Source organism: Anser anser (assembly GCF_964211835.1).
Source record: "Anser anser genome assembly, chromosome: 3".
NCBI classification, from domain to species: Eukaryota; Metazoa; Chordata; class Aves; order Anseriformes; family Anatidae; genus Anser; species Anser anser.
This window is the reverse complement of record NC_139722.1, coordinates 120,200,308-120,213,716: the sequence shown is the minus strand read 5'-3', so window position 1 is coordinate 120,213,716 and position 13,409 is coordinate 120,200,308. Positions and strand designations below refer to the sequence as shown.

The window sequence follows — 13,409 nt, the reverse complement described above, 5'->3', positions numbered from 1 at the left end:
CCTTCTTTTTCTTAAAATAAACAAAGTGTTTGGGGTATATTGATACACCTTCTACAAACTAGGCTAAAAATTTGTGCATGTACCCATGGAAAGGAGGATATAGTTCCCCTTCCTTTTCTTTCTCAGTCCCCAACCTTTTGGCAAGTGCCCTTACCATTAGTTTGTAGCTTGTTATTTTGGTGAGAACAAGCCTTATACTTCCTATTTTTCCTGTGCAGGAAATAAGTCAGAGTTCATTACCAAGAAGACAGACAACTATACAATATTTCTTTTTTTTACAGTTTAAAAGATTACTGCATGAAATATGTGAGTAGTCCCAGAAATTGAAACCCAGGGCTGCTATTAAGGCTTTTATTGGACGTACTTCTAAATGTAGATAAACATCCATAAGTTGCAGTTCAGAGTTGATAATACTCAGTACTCAAATGTAACCCCTGAAACAGTAGTACTGTTACACTTGATCATACCAATTTTCATACATATTCATGATGCATTCCATTTTGAAAAAAAATTTTGATTTCTATTCTCACATGACTTAAACTTGCTCCATCTACCTGCTATTCAGATCAGTATTTGCAAAACAACTTTTGGGCCCAGTTAAGCGAAACAGCTTTATTTCTTTGACTTTAGAAAAGAGGAAAAACTTCTAAAGGATTTTTTTTTGGATGTATTTTCTGTGTATGTGTAGGAGATACTCCAGAAGGAGAGTTTCTTGACTAGCTGTGTTTGAATGCACAAACGTTTACCCTGTTTCTAGTACCACTGCCTTTCTGTTGTGACAGAGATGATTAGTTTATAACATTAATTTCCAAATGTTCTTTTGTTTGCTAAAATTTACTGCGGTCAGAGCAAATCTACATGTGAAGGCTTAAAAATAAGGATGACCTTACTTGGTTGACCCTACTTTGGTCTACCTAACGCAGACTGAATTTACATTGGAGACATAGAAGAAGAATAATCTCACTTGACGTATTTTCCACAAACTAGCTCCAAAAAAATAGTGATTTCTTTTTGTCTCCTCAGCACACTTAGCATATATCTATTTGGCAAAACAATTTCCATTAAAACTTCTCCAGGATTGAGAAGTTAATCCCATTGCTAAGTCAATGCAGAAATGTCGTTTCCTGTTGCAATGTCAATGAATAAAGGATTGGTATTAAATATTGGTATTGAAGTAGCCAACCACCTCCCCCTCCCACCCCCAGACATACACCCCACTTCCACCCAGGTTTATATGCAGCGAAGTACACATATATATGATTATATGCTTGAGTCACTGCACAGGATGGACCCGCTCTGGGAATGAGCTGATGCTGTGAAGCAGGCTGTGACTGTTAGGACTTGTGTGCAGACTGTCACAGAATCATAGGATATCCTGCGCTGGAAGAGACCCACAAGGATCAGCGAGTGCAACTCCTGGCCATGTAAAGGTTTTGCTAGAATGACTTCAGTTTAGGGTACTTGAAGGGTACGCTGGAAAAAAACAGTGGCAAAGAGACTTTGTAATAATGAGCAAATTTCTTAAACTGAGTTCTTCACAGATGTTCTCCAATTCTGTTGCTTTTGCATAGCTTAAATTATAGTCCATAGCCAATCGAATTTACAGAATGGAGGTGTTAGACTATTATAGCGTTGTGCTTCAGATTCCTTCTCAAAAAAAGATGAGATGAGTGTGACCACTATTTAAATAACTAAAATGGATATATAAGAAAAAAAAAAAACACAACAACAACAACAACAAAAACAACTGCCTGAGCAACTTAAACATTGTCATTTTCCCAAGAATTTGAGTATACTTCGTTGTGCAGGATAATCACTAGCTTGTACATTTGATTTTTCTTTAAAAAAATAAAAAAATAAAAAGGGCAAAACTAAACAAAAGCATGAAAAATCACTTCCAGAAAATAATAATACATTGATTTCCTTAACAGTCCTTAGGAAACTTACTCTCTTAAGTTGTAGACTTCTGGTTAGTGAAGCTGGAAGGTAACCACTATCACCTTGAGTGTTACATGCAATTGTTGTAGCTGAAAGCAATTGGAAACTGTCTCATGGGTAACATGCAAGAAAGTCAAAATTGTTTTTTTTTTTTTTTTCCAGTGTTACTAGTGATTTCAGAAATTGCAGTGAAAGAGAAAGCTGTTTTCAAATAACCACAAAGGATCTCATTTGAAGTGAGCTTTTGGACTATATAATGCAAGGAATTTCAAAAATTGGGAGAGGTTTTGATTATGTTTGCTATGTAGGGTTTTCGTGGAGAGTAGGGGGGGTAAATTAACTTGAAATGATCTGACTGTTGGGTAGCTGTGTAAAGTGCAGAACCAAAATAATTGCCAAATGTCAGGGAAAATATGCCGGTAACTTAATTAGAAACAAACAAACAATAACAACAACAAAACACCAAAAAAAAACCAACCACCAAAGCTCTAACTCAAACCGTAGACACATACTTGCAACAAGTATCAACAAGGAGAACTAGGTGCATATGTTCTAGCTTCTCTGTGCTGCACATGGAAAAAATATTCTTGGAGACACATTATTCTGTCTCCCTTTTCCTGGACCTGAGAAGGCAAGAGAAATGTTATACTTGCTATAAGGCTGTGGGATTGTGTGGCTGGTTTTATAGTGATGGAGCTCTCTGTATGATCAGTTACAAAGAAAGCTGCATGATCAGCTTTGTGGTCACACTCCATAATTCTCAGAGAACTTTCAAAGTATTTGAGCACCAAACTGAAATGACATTTTAAACCATGTTATTTGTTGAACTACATTAAGGTTATGTCAAGGCTCACCTGCTTTGTCTTCTTCGGTTTGCCAAGTGTGCAAGGAAATGGGCTTTCTACTGTATGTAGAAATCTGGTGGCTTCCAGTAGAGTGAGTGTTTTTTCTTTTATTTTTAAAAAAAAAAAAAAGATGAAATGTGATCTGCTTGCATTGCCTACAGACTGCAAAAAAGCTGAATTTAATAATTCCTGCCCATACTAGAGCCCATACAAGCATATGATAGTACTTCATTACCCTGCGTAAGAGAGACTGCTTTGAAAGTGTGATCAAAATTTTAAGAGTGTAATTACAATTTAGAAATTCTAATTGACTGTATCATGCAACCTCTCATGAATGTTGAATGTATGCTTTACTCTAAATTGGCAACATAAGTGTGAAGTACAGCTTCAACTGCCAATCTCTCTGCTTGCACTACTAATAACCAAACCACTTTTATCTCTGTTTTTCAGTCCAGCCTATAGTAGATGCAAAGCAGTTGATTTGACAAAGATAACGTGGTACAAGACAACATCTTGCAATTATGCATCTTTGATGGTTGATGCCATCAGCCCTGGCTGGGTGGGAATGTGTATACTATGTATATAATGTTAAGGTGGATCTACTTTGTACAATTGTGTTTGAAAGGGGGAGTTCAATTTCTAGCAGCCTAGAAACTGGCATGAAACTGGAGATCAGAGTTAACAGCCGTAAGGCCTTTTATTTGTGAGACGGTAGTTAATGGCACTTCATTTAAAATCCAACCAAGGCATCACAAAGGGACTTTAAGTTAGAACGTCCGTTTTATATCTGAAGCTGTGGTAGACCTAATCTAGTATTTGTTGCAAAAAAAATCATAATCACTGCACAGCTAATGCTGCTGAGTATGGTCTTCCTACTTGACATAACATGGGGCTGCTTAAGTATACAGTCTTTAAAGAGAAAGAGAAGTACACTCGTGCAGTGTGCTTGTACCTCCAACTCTAATGGTGTGGAAGGGACCATAAGCACTTCAGTAAGTTGTATTCCTTAAGAGCAGGAGCACCTACATCAGTAACTGGAAACCAAGCGTAGCCAAAATTGATGCTTGAAGAAAAACGAACGAGCTGAGTGAATGTTTACCTCCTTTTCCCTACCCCATTTGCTGTCCTAGACAATAAGCTCCTGAATTAGGACTGGTTCCTGCATACCTAGAGGCGATCGATGGTATTTTGTGCTCTTGAGCCCACATTAATTTCTAGCATCAGTAAAGACCTTCACAGCTCAACTATGGTTTATTTGAATAACTACCTCTTTTTCATTAGTCCGAGATCCGCTGAATAAAATCTGCTGGTTTATTGTCAGTCACTGACTCAGAATCCTTCTTCAGTTCTTCTGCCCAGTGCTTATCTTGACAAAATTAGCATCATCAATTTCTATCATTGTTTTGATGCTGCTATGTGTTGGTTTGGCATTCCAGTTGTAACAGGCCATTTACTCCTGCTTTGTTTTCTCTTACTTTAACCATTACAGTATTTTTTATTGTCTATGTAAGGATATTCCTTTTTACCTTATGACTGTTTGGTTTCTTTAATGAAGGAGAGACATTTCTAGATGCCATGCAGATGGTGATACTTCTACTGCCAGGATATGCCTCCCTGTGCATCGGTACTGCTAATATTTGGCCTGTCTCTCTTCCAACCCTCCTCACACCTCCTCATTTTTTCCTCCACTTCACTATTGCAGTAAGAAAAATGTTTGTCGTATTGCTGGAACCGTGCTAGAAGGTTCTGCCAGTAGCTCAGGGCAGTGGCATAGACTGTGATTTGGTTCTTTGGTTTTAGGATGAGAAGGAGATCTGGAGAGAAACTCAGGGGTTTGGGGGATTTTACTAGGTAGCTTGCTTATCTGCTTTGTGTAGTGGAATTTCTGAGTGCCTATCTTGGTTTAGGAAACTAAGAAGTATCTCTCAGAAGATGCTTCTTTTTAACACTAAGGGTTGGTACTTGTGTTCTATAATATGCAAATTAAATTAGCCCTGGTAAATGCAAGTTTCACTTGCACACACAAAAAAACAAAAACAAACAAAAAAAAACGGATGTGGTGTAAAGGCTCCCTGGAGCTGGACATAATATTGCAGATTCACTTGCAGTTCTGAAATCCAACCAAATGCCACCTATATGCAGGCTGTAAGTTAGCCTGGAAAAATTTTGGGCCAAAACACCCAGAAGATACTTTGAGTGAAAATCTTCCAGGGAGCAGAAAGGGCTGCCTGATGAAGAGAAAGGGGTTTCTTCCAGGATGTAGTAAGAAATGATATATTCAGCAATAGTTTACCCTGAGTCCTTGCCACAAAGGACAGATCTGTATGGTAGTGCTCTGAAAAGATAGGTTAATTCTTTTATACACTTCTGATGCAGAGTATTTTTTTCCTTTCATGCTGCTGTCTGTCAAAGTATGGCGACATGGGAAGTAGCACTAATAGTCTTTGATCTCAACAGAAGCATAAGTGGTGTTAATTTGTCATTTAAAATGGCTTTGTTAAAACAAAATTTATTTTCGTCTGTCTTTATTTGTGCCATTCATTTTAGCAACTGCTCAACAGAATTCCTTGTTGGATCATTTTAATTCCTGTGGGTTAACTAATTTGCTAGTATATTCCTTTTTAATTTTCTTCTCTCCAATAGCTGCATTCTCTTTTAATATGGAGTAAAAAGATAAAATGCAGAAAATTCCTTTGGGTTCTTTCAGTTGACTATAAGAAATGTCTGCCAGGGGGTGCTATATGATTGGTCAGAGCTCTGTGCTCCATCTGTACTCTGTACTCCAAAGACTTAAGAAGAGTTTTTGAGTTTTCTTAGTATTTTCAATTTACTGTTTGCTTTTAAACAGGCTTGCTGAACACTCATAGCTTGCATAATGTTTTGTTGCATAACAATTTGTAATGACTGTAATAGAAATAATGGAGTTTGTGTTCCTGGCTTTCTGTTCCACCACTGTAAATACAAAGGTATTGTCCTTTCCTTGAGTTCTGATTTAACGAAGCTAGAAATCTGTATCTGTTACTTGAGTCTGAAAACTTTATTGTCCACTTAAATATCTTACTGGCTTTTAAGCTAGCCTGAAAGTACTGAAGTGAATTGGTATGGCTTATAAAAACATGGGAATTTTATGGAAATGTGGACTTCTTATTAAAAACTTTTTGCATTACCTTTGAGCAAGAAATGTTAGTGTACTATAATAAACAGCTGGTCAGCTACAGGACTGTTTAAAGTACACAGACCTAGAATTAATAAGTAGATATGTATCAATTTTACCATTCTCAAAAAAAAAAAAAAGAAGAAAAAGACTGTCTTACATTTTGTTCTGCATATACAATTCAGTAGTTTGAAGGAGTCCATGAATAGGACAATTGTAACTTTCTCTCTTTAATAATATTTTCTCTTATCTATGTTCTTTAGTCCATTTCCACCGTTTCTTACAGGCTGTGAAAGAGGACTCAGGAAAAGTTCTGTGTAGTGTCTGTGAATAGGAAGTCTAAGGCCATCAGTAATGCTACTGGAAAATTATTAGAGGTCTAGGAGTTGGAGAAGACTGTTCTTTACTGAAAGGGTTGTTAGGCTTTGGAATAGGCTGCTCAGGGAAGTGGTTGAGTCACCATCCCTGGAGGTCTTTAAAAGACATTTAGATGTAGAGCTTAGTGATATGGTTTAGTGGAGGACTTGTTATTGTTAGGTCAGAGGTTGGACTCGGTGATCTTGGAGGTCTCTTCCAACCTAGATGATTCTGTGATTCTGTAAAACAGTAACTCGGGAACTGTGCATCAGTCTAGTGATTCCCAAGTCTCAGTCTAATCATTGCTTGGTTGTAGAGTGTCCCATTTTATATTTATAAAATTTTGCTTTTAAGTTCAATAACTCCCTTTCTGTTTGCAGGTTCATTCTAGATGGTTTAAGGTCCACAAGCTTACATGGCTGTGATCACCTTGTATCGTTCTTTTGTTATGATCCCTACAATTCAAAACTAATAATCCAGATTTGGCTTTTCTTGATTTTAAGACTGGAAAAAACACCATTTTAAGACTCATGGACTTAGATTTTTTGTGCTGCTATAGAAATCAGATTGTGGACTTTGTCTGAATCCAAATGATCTCAGTTTCTTGGTGTTCTTTCCAGCTGGTGCTTACAACTGCTGTCACTGAGAATTTGTCAATGTACACGTGCCTCTGTACAGCCACGTGCCTGCGTGCACATACAGCAGTAGTTTCCAGCAGGTCAGTTTCCTCCAAGCTCAGTCTCGAGAATATCCCTTGGACATACAGAATGTCAGGTCAGTTCGAATCCTACCTGTGGGTAGATGAAACTGGGGAGGACCTGTAAATATGTTGCTAAAACTTTTCTTCATCAGAGTTGATTTTGAAGAGCTTTATCAAAGGAGGAGAGCATGCAGCATGCAAAATTGTTGCATATGCAAATACAGAAAATTGTTTTTGAAGTTGTTCTGTTTTATGAATCAGAAAAGTCAAGTAAGGTAACGAGGGTTGCATGAGACAGAGGTGTGTGCAAGGTGACTAGGAGAAAGGATTACTGCTCTGGAATGATTTCGGGAGCGCATGTGACCAAAAGAGACTTAACAGAAGTGGTATTAGGGGGCTAATTGGATGAAAGTAAGTGAGCCTGGTTTACTGTTTGCAGTGCAGAACAGCACAGTGTAACCTCTGAACGCTAAGGGTTTAGTTCAGTGGTCAGGAGGAATTATCACAGAAGAGCGGTGTAGGACAGGGAATACAGTTGTGTTCCATTTAATCGGTTGCTGTATCATTAAATAGTAAACTGTTAAGATTTTGGGTTAAATATTTACTTGTACATAGTATAACATAGTAACAGGAGTTATGGGAATGATCAAAGTTCCAGAGTGCCAACAGGATTAGTACAAGAGATGAAAAAATGATGTGGAATTTTTATGGCAAACAAGTGTCACACACATGACATCTCTGAACCGACTCAGACCAATGTTCTATTTCTTTTTGTTCCACTGACCTGCTTACTGCAGGTTACTTTCTCATCTATTTCTGTAAAATGGTAATAATGATGTAAAAACCCTATTAAAAAATGTATTAATTGTCTAGCCGTGGTCATACACGTGTAAGATGAAGAGCTTGTGCTAATGAATTATGTAATAAAGATTTTGTGGTTCTTTCTCATCAGTGTGCCCAGTAATACTGGAACCTTTTCAAACTGGGATAACCTGTAACATTCTAATTTTGAGTAAGATGTTCCTGTGAGATTTTTCTTCCACATTTATAGGTAATAAATAAGCACGTATTCTGACACCATCTCTGCTAATACCGACCACTCATGCAGGTGAGGGGTGTTGAGTAGGTTCTGCTTCTACCTGTTCTGTGCTCAGCCACTTAACCTACTCTGCAGGAAAACCCCTGTGCTTGCTTCAGCTTCCACAACTCTGCTGTGACTACGTATTCCACCCAGTGCTTCTACCACTGACTACAAATAGACCCAAAATGTAGGGCTTTTAGGTACAGAGTGCACATGGAGAGTTCCTGTTGGTACCTTGTGGGGTTGAAGGCAGAATGTGGAGGACTGGGAAGATGTTTTCAGGCCCTCGAAGATGATTTGTTCTTAATGGTACCCCATGCTGCATTGCAGGGGCTTGTGACAAGTGCCATAAATGTGAGAAACTGAAGTCCCGAGCTTTTAATAATGTTCTGGTTCTGCTATGCTTTTGTTGTCAGTCATTACATGTCTTTCATCTGGATGAGGCCTGAGTATGACATTTAAACGCTAACAGACAATCATTTTGTAAAGCTGTGGGTTTTTTTGTTCTTTTTTTTTCTTGTCTCCCACCAGCTCTGAAGTAGTTTTATTTATGACAGTATGTGCATAAACGAGAAAGCAAAACAGAAGGGCTGGTTATATTCTGTGGCTTCTGAGATGCAATTCTTTTAAGATTGAGTGTACGTACTATTACTGTGTAGTAATCGTCAAGGACTTTTATCTCAAGGCACATATCTGATTTTCATCTAGACTTTGAAATTCTTGAGTAAAATCAAAGGATGCTGTACAAAATTCCTTTCCATATATTTCAACAACAATACCTCTGGGCTGTACTACAGGAATTTTTCAAACTAAAATCCTGTCTGTTCCCTTACCACCCTTTTTCTAACTTCCTCCCCTTTCCAGTCAATAAGCTCTATCTCTTGCTTCCCTTTTTCCTTGGCCCAGGTGCAACATCAGGCTGATGTAGCTATATTGCATTTGTTTTAGGAAAACATACCTGTCTTCAACACTGTGTTGTCCTTTTCCTCTTCTCAAGCTTGGAATATGCTGTCTTGTTGGAGAAGGTGAGAGTGTTTTTTGTACTGTCATTTAGGACAAATGAAGTTTCTTTTTATCCTTGCATAGCAGAGTTGAGTTTTTGTTTTGCTTTAGGTGTAATTTGAATTATGAACTTGCTCTGTGTTTAGGTGTTTTTCTTCTATGTACATATAAGTAACTCAGGGAAAGGAGGCACACTATTAAAGAAACCTACCCTCCTCCACTCCCAGCTCCCTAAAAATGACACCCCCTCTCAATCCTTCCTCTGCCCAAGACCCTCAGTTATTTCTGATCAAAATTCATGTCATCCTAAAGAACTGAATGAACCACGACTGGCATCTCTTTTAACATCTGCTAGCATAACAGTATGAACTTGCCCACATGACAAATATCACGGTATCTTTCATGGTAGGAGTTAGTGATTAAGTTTTGTAGATACTGTGGTGGAAGAAGCTGGGAAAGTTTGTGTATTTTTTCTAGAAAAACACTATGCTAGCTTCCTTATCGTAGTCTGTTCTGTGTTTGTCATTTAAGTGTCATATTAGTTATGGGGGTGTCTGCTGTACAGGGATAGGATGAGAGCGAAATGACATAAATTAGGATGTGGGAAATTCTGAATAAGTAGGAAAAAAATACGAATTTAAATTGAGGTTAATCAAATACTGGAACAGGAGCCCAGAAAATTTCTAGAATCTCCATCATTGAAGATATCCAAAATTTGACCGCATAAGTTCCTGTGCAGCACTTTTGCAATGGGCTTGCTTTTACTAGGAGGCTAGAGTACATGACCTCCTAAGGTACCTTCCAACCTACATCATTCAATGGTACTAGAAAACTGTCTTCTCCGTCTGTCTGCTTGACATCTGACATAGCTTAAGCTACACAACAAAATACGTGCCGCACCATCTCCTGGGGTTCTAGAGACCTTCTCATCCAGAAGAAGAGTCTTTGTTGGAGCAAAACACCACTGCTCCCCCATGAGATCAGCAAAGTAAAAAAGCAGTGGAGAGAAAATGCACGATAAGTCTTTACCCCAGCATACAGTTAAAAGGCAGTTGAGGTACCTGTGAACTGAAAATATTTGACACCTCGGGATGCAGCAGTTTTTTGTTAGCCAAAATTACTGCTTTGTATGAGAGTCATTCATTCTATAAACATGGACAAAGTGGTACATTGCTAACCCAATTTCCTACTTAGTTTTTCTTATCAACTAGTAAAATGTATGCTTTGCTGTCAATAATGGTCTGTCTTCTCCTGTATATATCCTTGCTTACTGCTACCACTTTGAATTAACAGTGCTAATAAGATACTGTGATCAATGATGTCCTTCAAAGCAAATCTTCATTTTTTTTTTATTGTTTTGAAAAGACAAATAGTATCTTAAAGCACAAAGTAAAATCTGAAAATTGCTTAATCGCTTAGCTAGAAACTGAGGACTTGAGTGGATGGAACGCATCTATTAAACTTGGCGAATGTCATATGTTGTGGAAGAAGAGGCTGGATGAGTAGCAACCAAGGTATAGTTGGAGTGATGATGCTAAGAGGTCATATAACAGCAGCCTGGATAGCTGGCAGAGCAGCTAGGAACTACCCCATGTGTTCCCAGTTTTGCTGCGGTCCTTGAGCGTATGTTCAAACTGGTAGGCATGCAAATATTGCAGAAGACTTCAGAATACCACTAGCATTCAATTCTGGAGTACAAGGAAAACTTATGTTCAGGTTTTCATGTATGGGCTTGTGTACTCTCATATTTGTCTTTCTTCTCTGGTTAGGCAGCTTTTTTCTGAATTGGCAGGAGCCAATGGCAGCAGTAGATAACAGGCTTAGGCATATAGATCCCCATGTAATAGCTACTTTTTGTGAATACCGAGGCCAGGCACCACTTTTCCTCACCCGTATAAAGGTTCTGCTTGTAGATATTTGCTGTACTTACTGAAATTGTGTCAACTTGCAAATTTTCCTGTATAAAAGTTCTGCTAAAAACAATGTGCTGGCTTGGTTTATTTGGCGATACTTCAGTTTAACAAGTGCTGTTCTTGATCTATGGTTAGTTTGTTTACTCCCCCTGAATTAATATTATCAAGTGTTTGTTTTTTACCTCTTGGACCTTATTTCAAACATTAAAAAGTATTGACCAAAGTAGCTGCATCTATCAGCTCTGTATGGTAGGAAGAGTTCCTTTCGTGGTGATGGCAGATGAATACGTGTTTACAGTTTTAAGAAACTGGTATGTGTTAGTTTTTTGGAGAGAAATGCCATTTTTCTCATTATTTTTAGGTTATATACTTGAATAATTGTGTCAGGTTAAGGTTGATTTTTGTGGACTTAAAACAGGTTTAAAAGAGAGTTCACTAGATGATTTTGGTATCTGAATAGGAAGCTTCAAAGAAGTAAAATGCTCAGTCTGTGTACTGTGTGTGAGTTGTAAATGAAAGCGTTGTGTTCTTTTGGCTCTGCAGTATTGATTTTATTCGTAGCCTCTTCTTGCAGCTGTTCTGGTCTTCTGAATAACAGGGATGTAGCTGTATTATGAATTTCATTTAAAATGACATTTTAAAAAGGTTATAGTTTAAATAGGAAACCTGTGCTTTTTAACTTCCACTGAGTTAGTGACCTACCTGAATATACCTCTGCCCTCCAAATAACTTCATTTTCCATGCCTGAACAAGTGACAAAAGACGTTGTTTTCCCCTCTTTTCTCTATATTTCAATGGAAATGTTATTTCAATATGTGGATAATATGAAGTCATAACTGATTTAAAGTAAATTTGTCAATATCTGCAGGTTATTCACGGACTGAAACTTGTAAAATGGCAACTTGTCATTTTGGACTCTTCAGCATAACATTTTTTAAATATTTTTTTTATTGCACTTTAGAAAACACTTTCATTCTGAATGTGGGACTTAGATGTGGAAAATACATGTTTGTCTTTTCAAGATCTAGGTGGTCTTTATACTGTGTTGGATTATGGAACATAAAAATATTGCTTGATTATTGTGTGGCTTTAAATATATGGGTAAACATACAGATATTCAAATAAGGTAATAAAGTAGTAGCCTAATTTTATGGATATCAGAATGAGCTCACATGGTATCTATTTACTTGTCAGCAGTCAAAAACAATAATTTTAATGCAAGCCATTTATTCCATTCTCTTCTGTGTAGCGCTGCTACTTTGCCAAACAGAGAGATATTTAGACTGACATAGCTTCCATATGTGTTCTGCAACTTGTTTCTACTAGTTATTTTACCCATCACTGTTGCTGAACAATAGTAGAACTTTTTTTCGTTTAGGAAAAGATGTAAACATCTTGTACTGGAACTTAAATACTTTGTTGTAGGCTTTTTTTATTGATGCTTTTTGCTGAGAGTGTGGGGAAAGAGACCTCCAAAATGTAAACTTATCAGTATTTGTTTAAGTTAAGTAAGTTTTATTTAGTTAAATGGTTTTGAAATATTTTTATAGGGTTTAGTTTAGCAGCTTTTAAGAGGAACAAGAGGAAGCTGGAGTTGGCTGAAAAGGTGGAAACGGATCTCATTCAACTTAAGAAAAGAAGACAATCAAATGAAAAGGTTAGTTTGTGTTTCAAATTTTATTGTGTCATTATAAGCTTACAGCTGATTGCTAATAAATTTTGTGTTGTACGTATGGTCAGACTAATGTAGCCTCAAAAGATCCTTCTCCTTGGCCACCCATATGTTCGGATGATATAATGGTAACTTAGTGCAAATTAAAACTTTCTGCCTTGCTATTTGAAAGCCAAGCTCTCACTTTGGATTTGTCTATGCTATGGAAAATGTATTTTGCCTATTTTGAAGTGGAAATATGACAAATGTAAACACAAACAGATAATTATTTCCTGAAACATTTTCTTTAGCTTGGGATCTCTGTCAGTGTTTCCCACTTTTTAAATGTTTCCTGAGCGCACTGCATTATGGAGCTGGAATTGGTGAAATTTGAAATATCAGGTAGGTAAACATATGCATCTGTGCATGCATCTAGCATTGACCTGGTCCCTATTACTTGTACTACAGAACTATTAGGACTCCCTCTGTTTCCTTCACTCTGTTAGTTTAAATTTAGAGCCTTTGTTATCGTTTGAAAACATAGATCACGGTATTTGTGTTACTCTTAAATTTTAGCTAAATGAATTAAACCCTTGTGCTTTATCTGGGGCCTGTGGCCATTTGGGTTGGCCGCTTCTTTTTGCTTTGGTAACCTGACTGACCACTGCCTTATTTAGCTGCATATGTTGGTATAAATAATGTACAAATCATAGAGAATTGGACTACAGAGAATGCAACTTTTTTTGCCATGCAAATGCAAACCAGTGA

At 37.4% G+C, this 13,409-nt stretch overlaps 1 protein-coding gene across 1 annotated transcript in view; it reads left to right on the top strand.

Annotated features, from left to right (window-relative positions):
- The window catches only part of TASP1 (taspase 1), an 83,524-nt gene that overhangs the window by 23,209 nt on the left and 46,906 nt on the right, over nucleotides 1–13,409 (top strand). Inside the window, 1 exon segment of the mRNA XM_083828898.1 lies at nucleotides 12,541–12,647. Coding sequence (XP_083685024.1) covers nucleotides 12,541–12,647 — 107 coding nt within the window.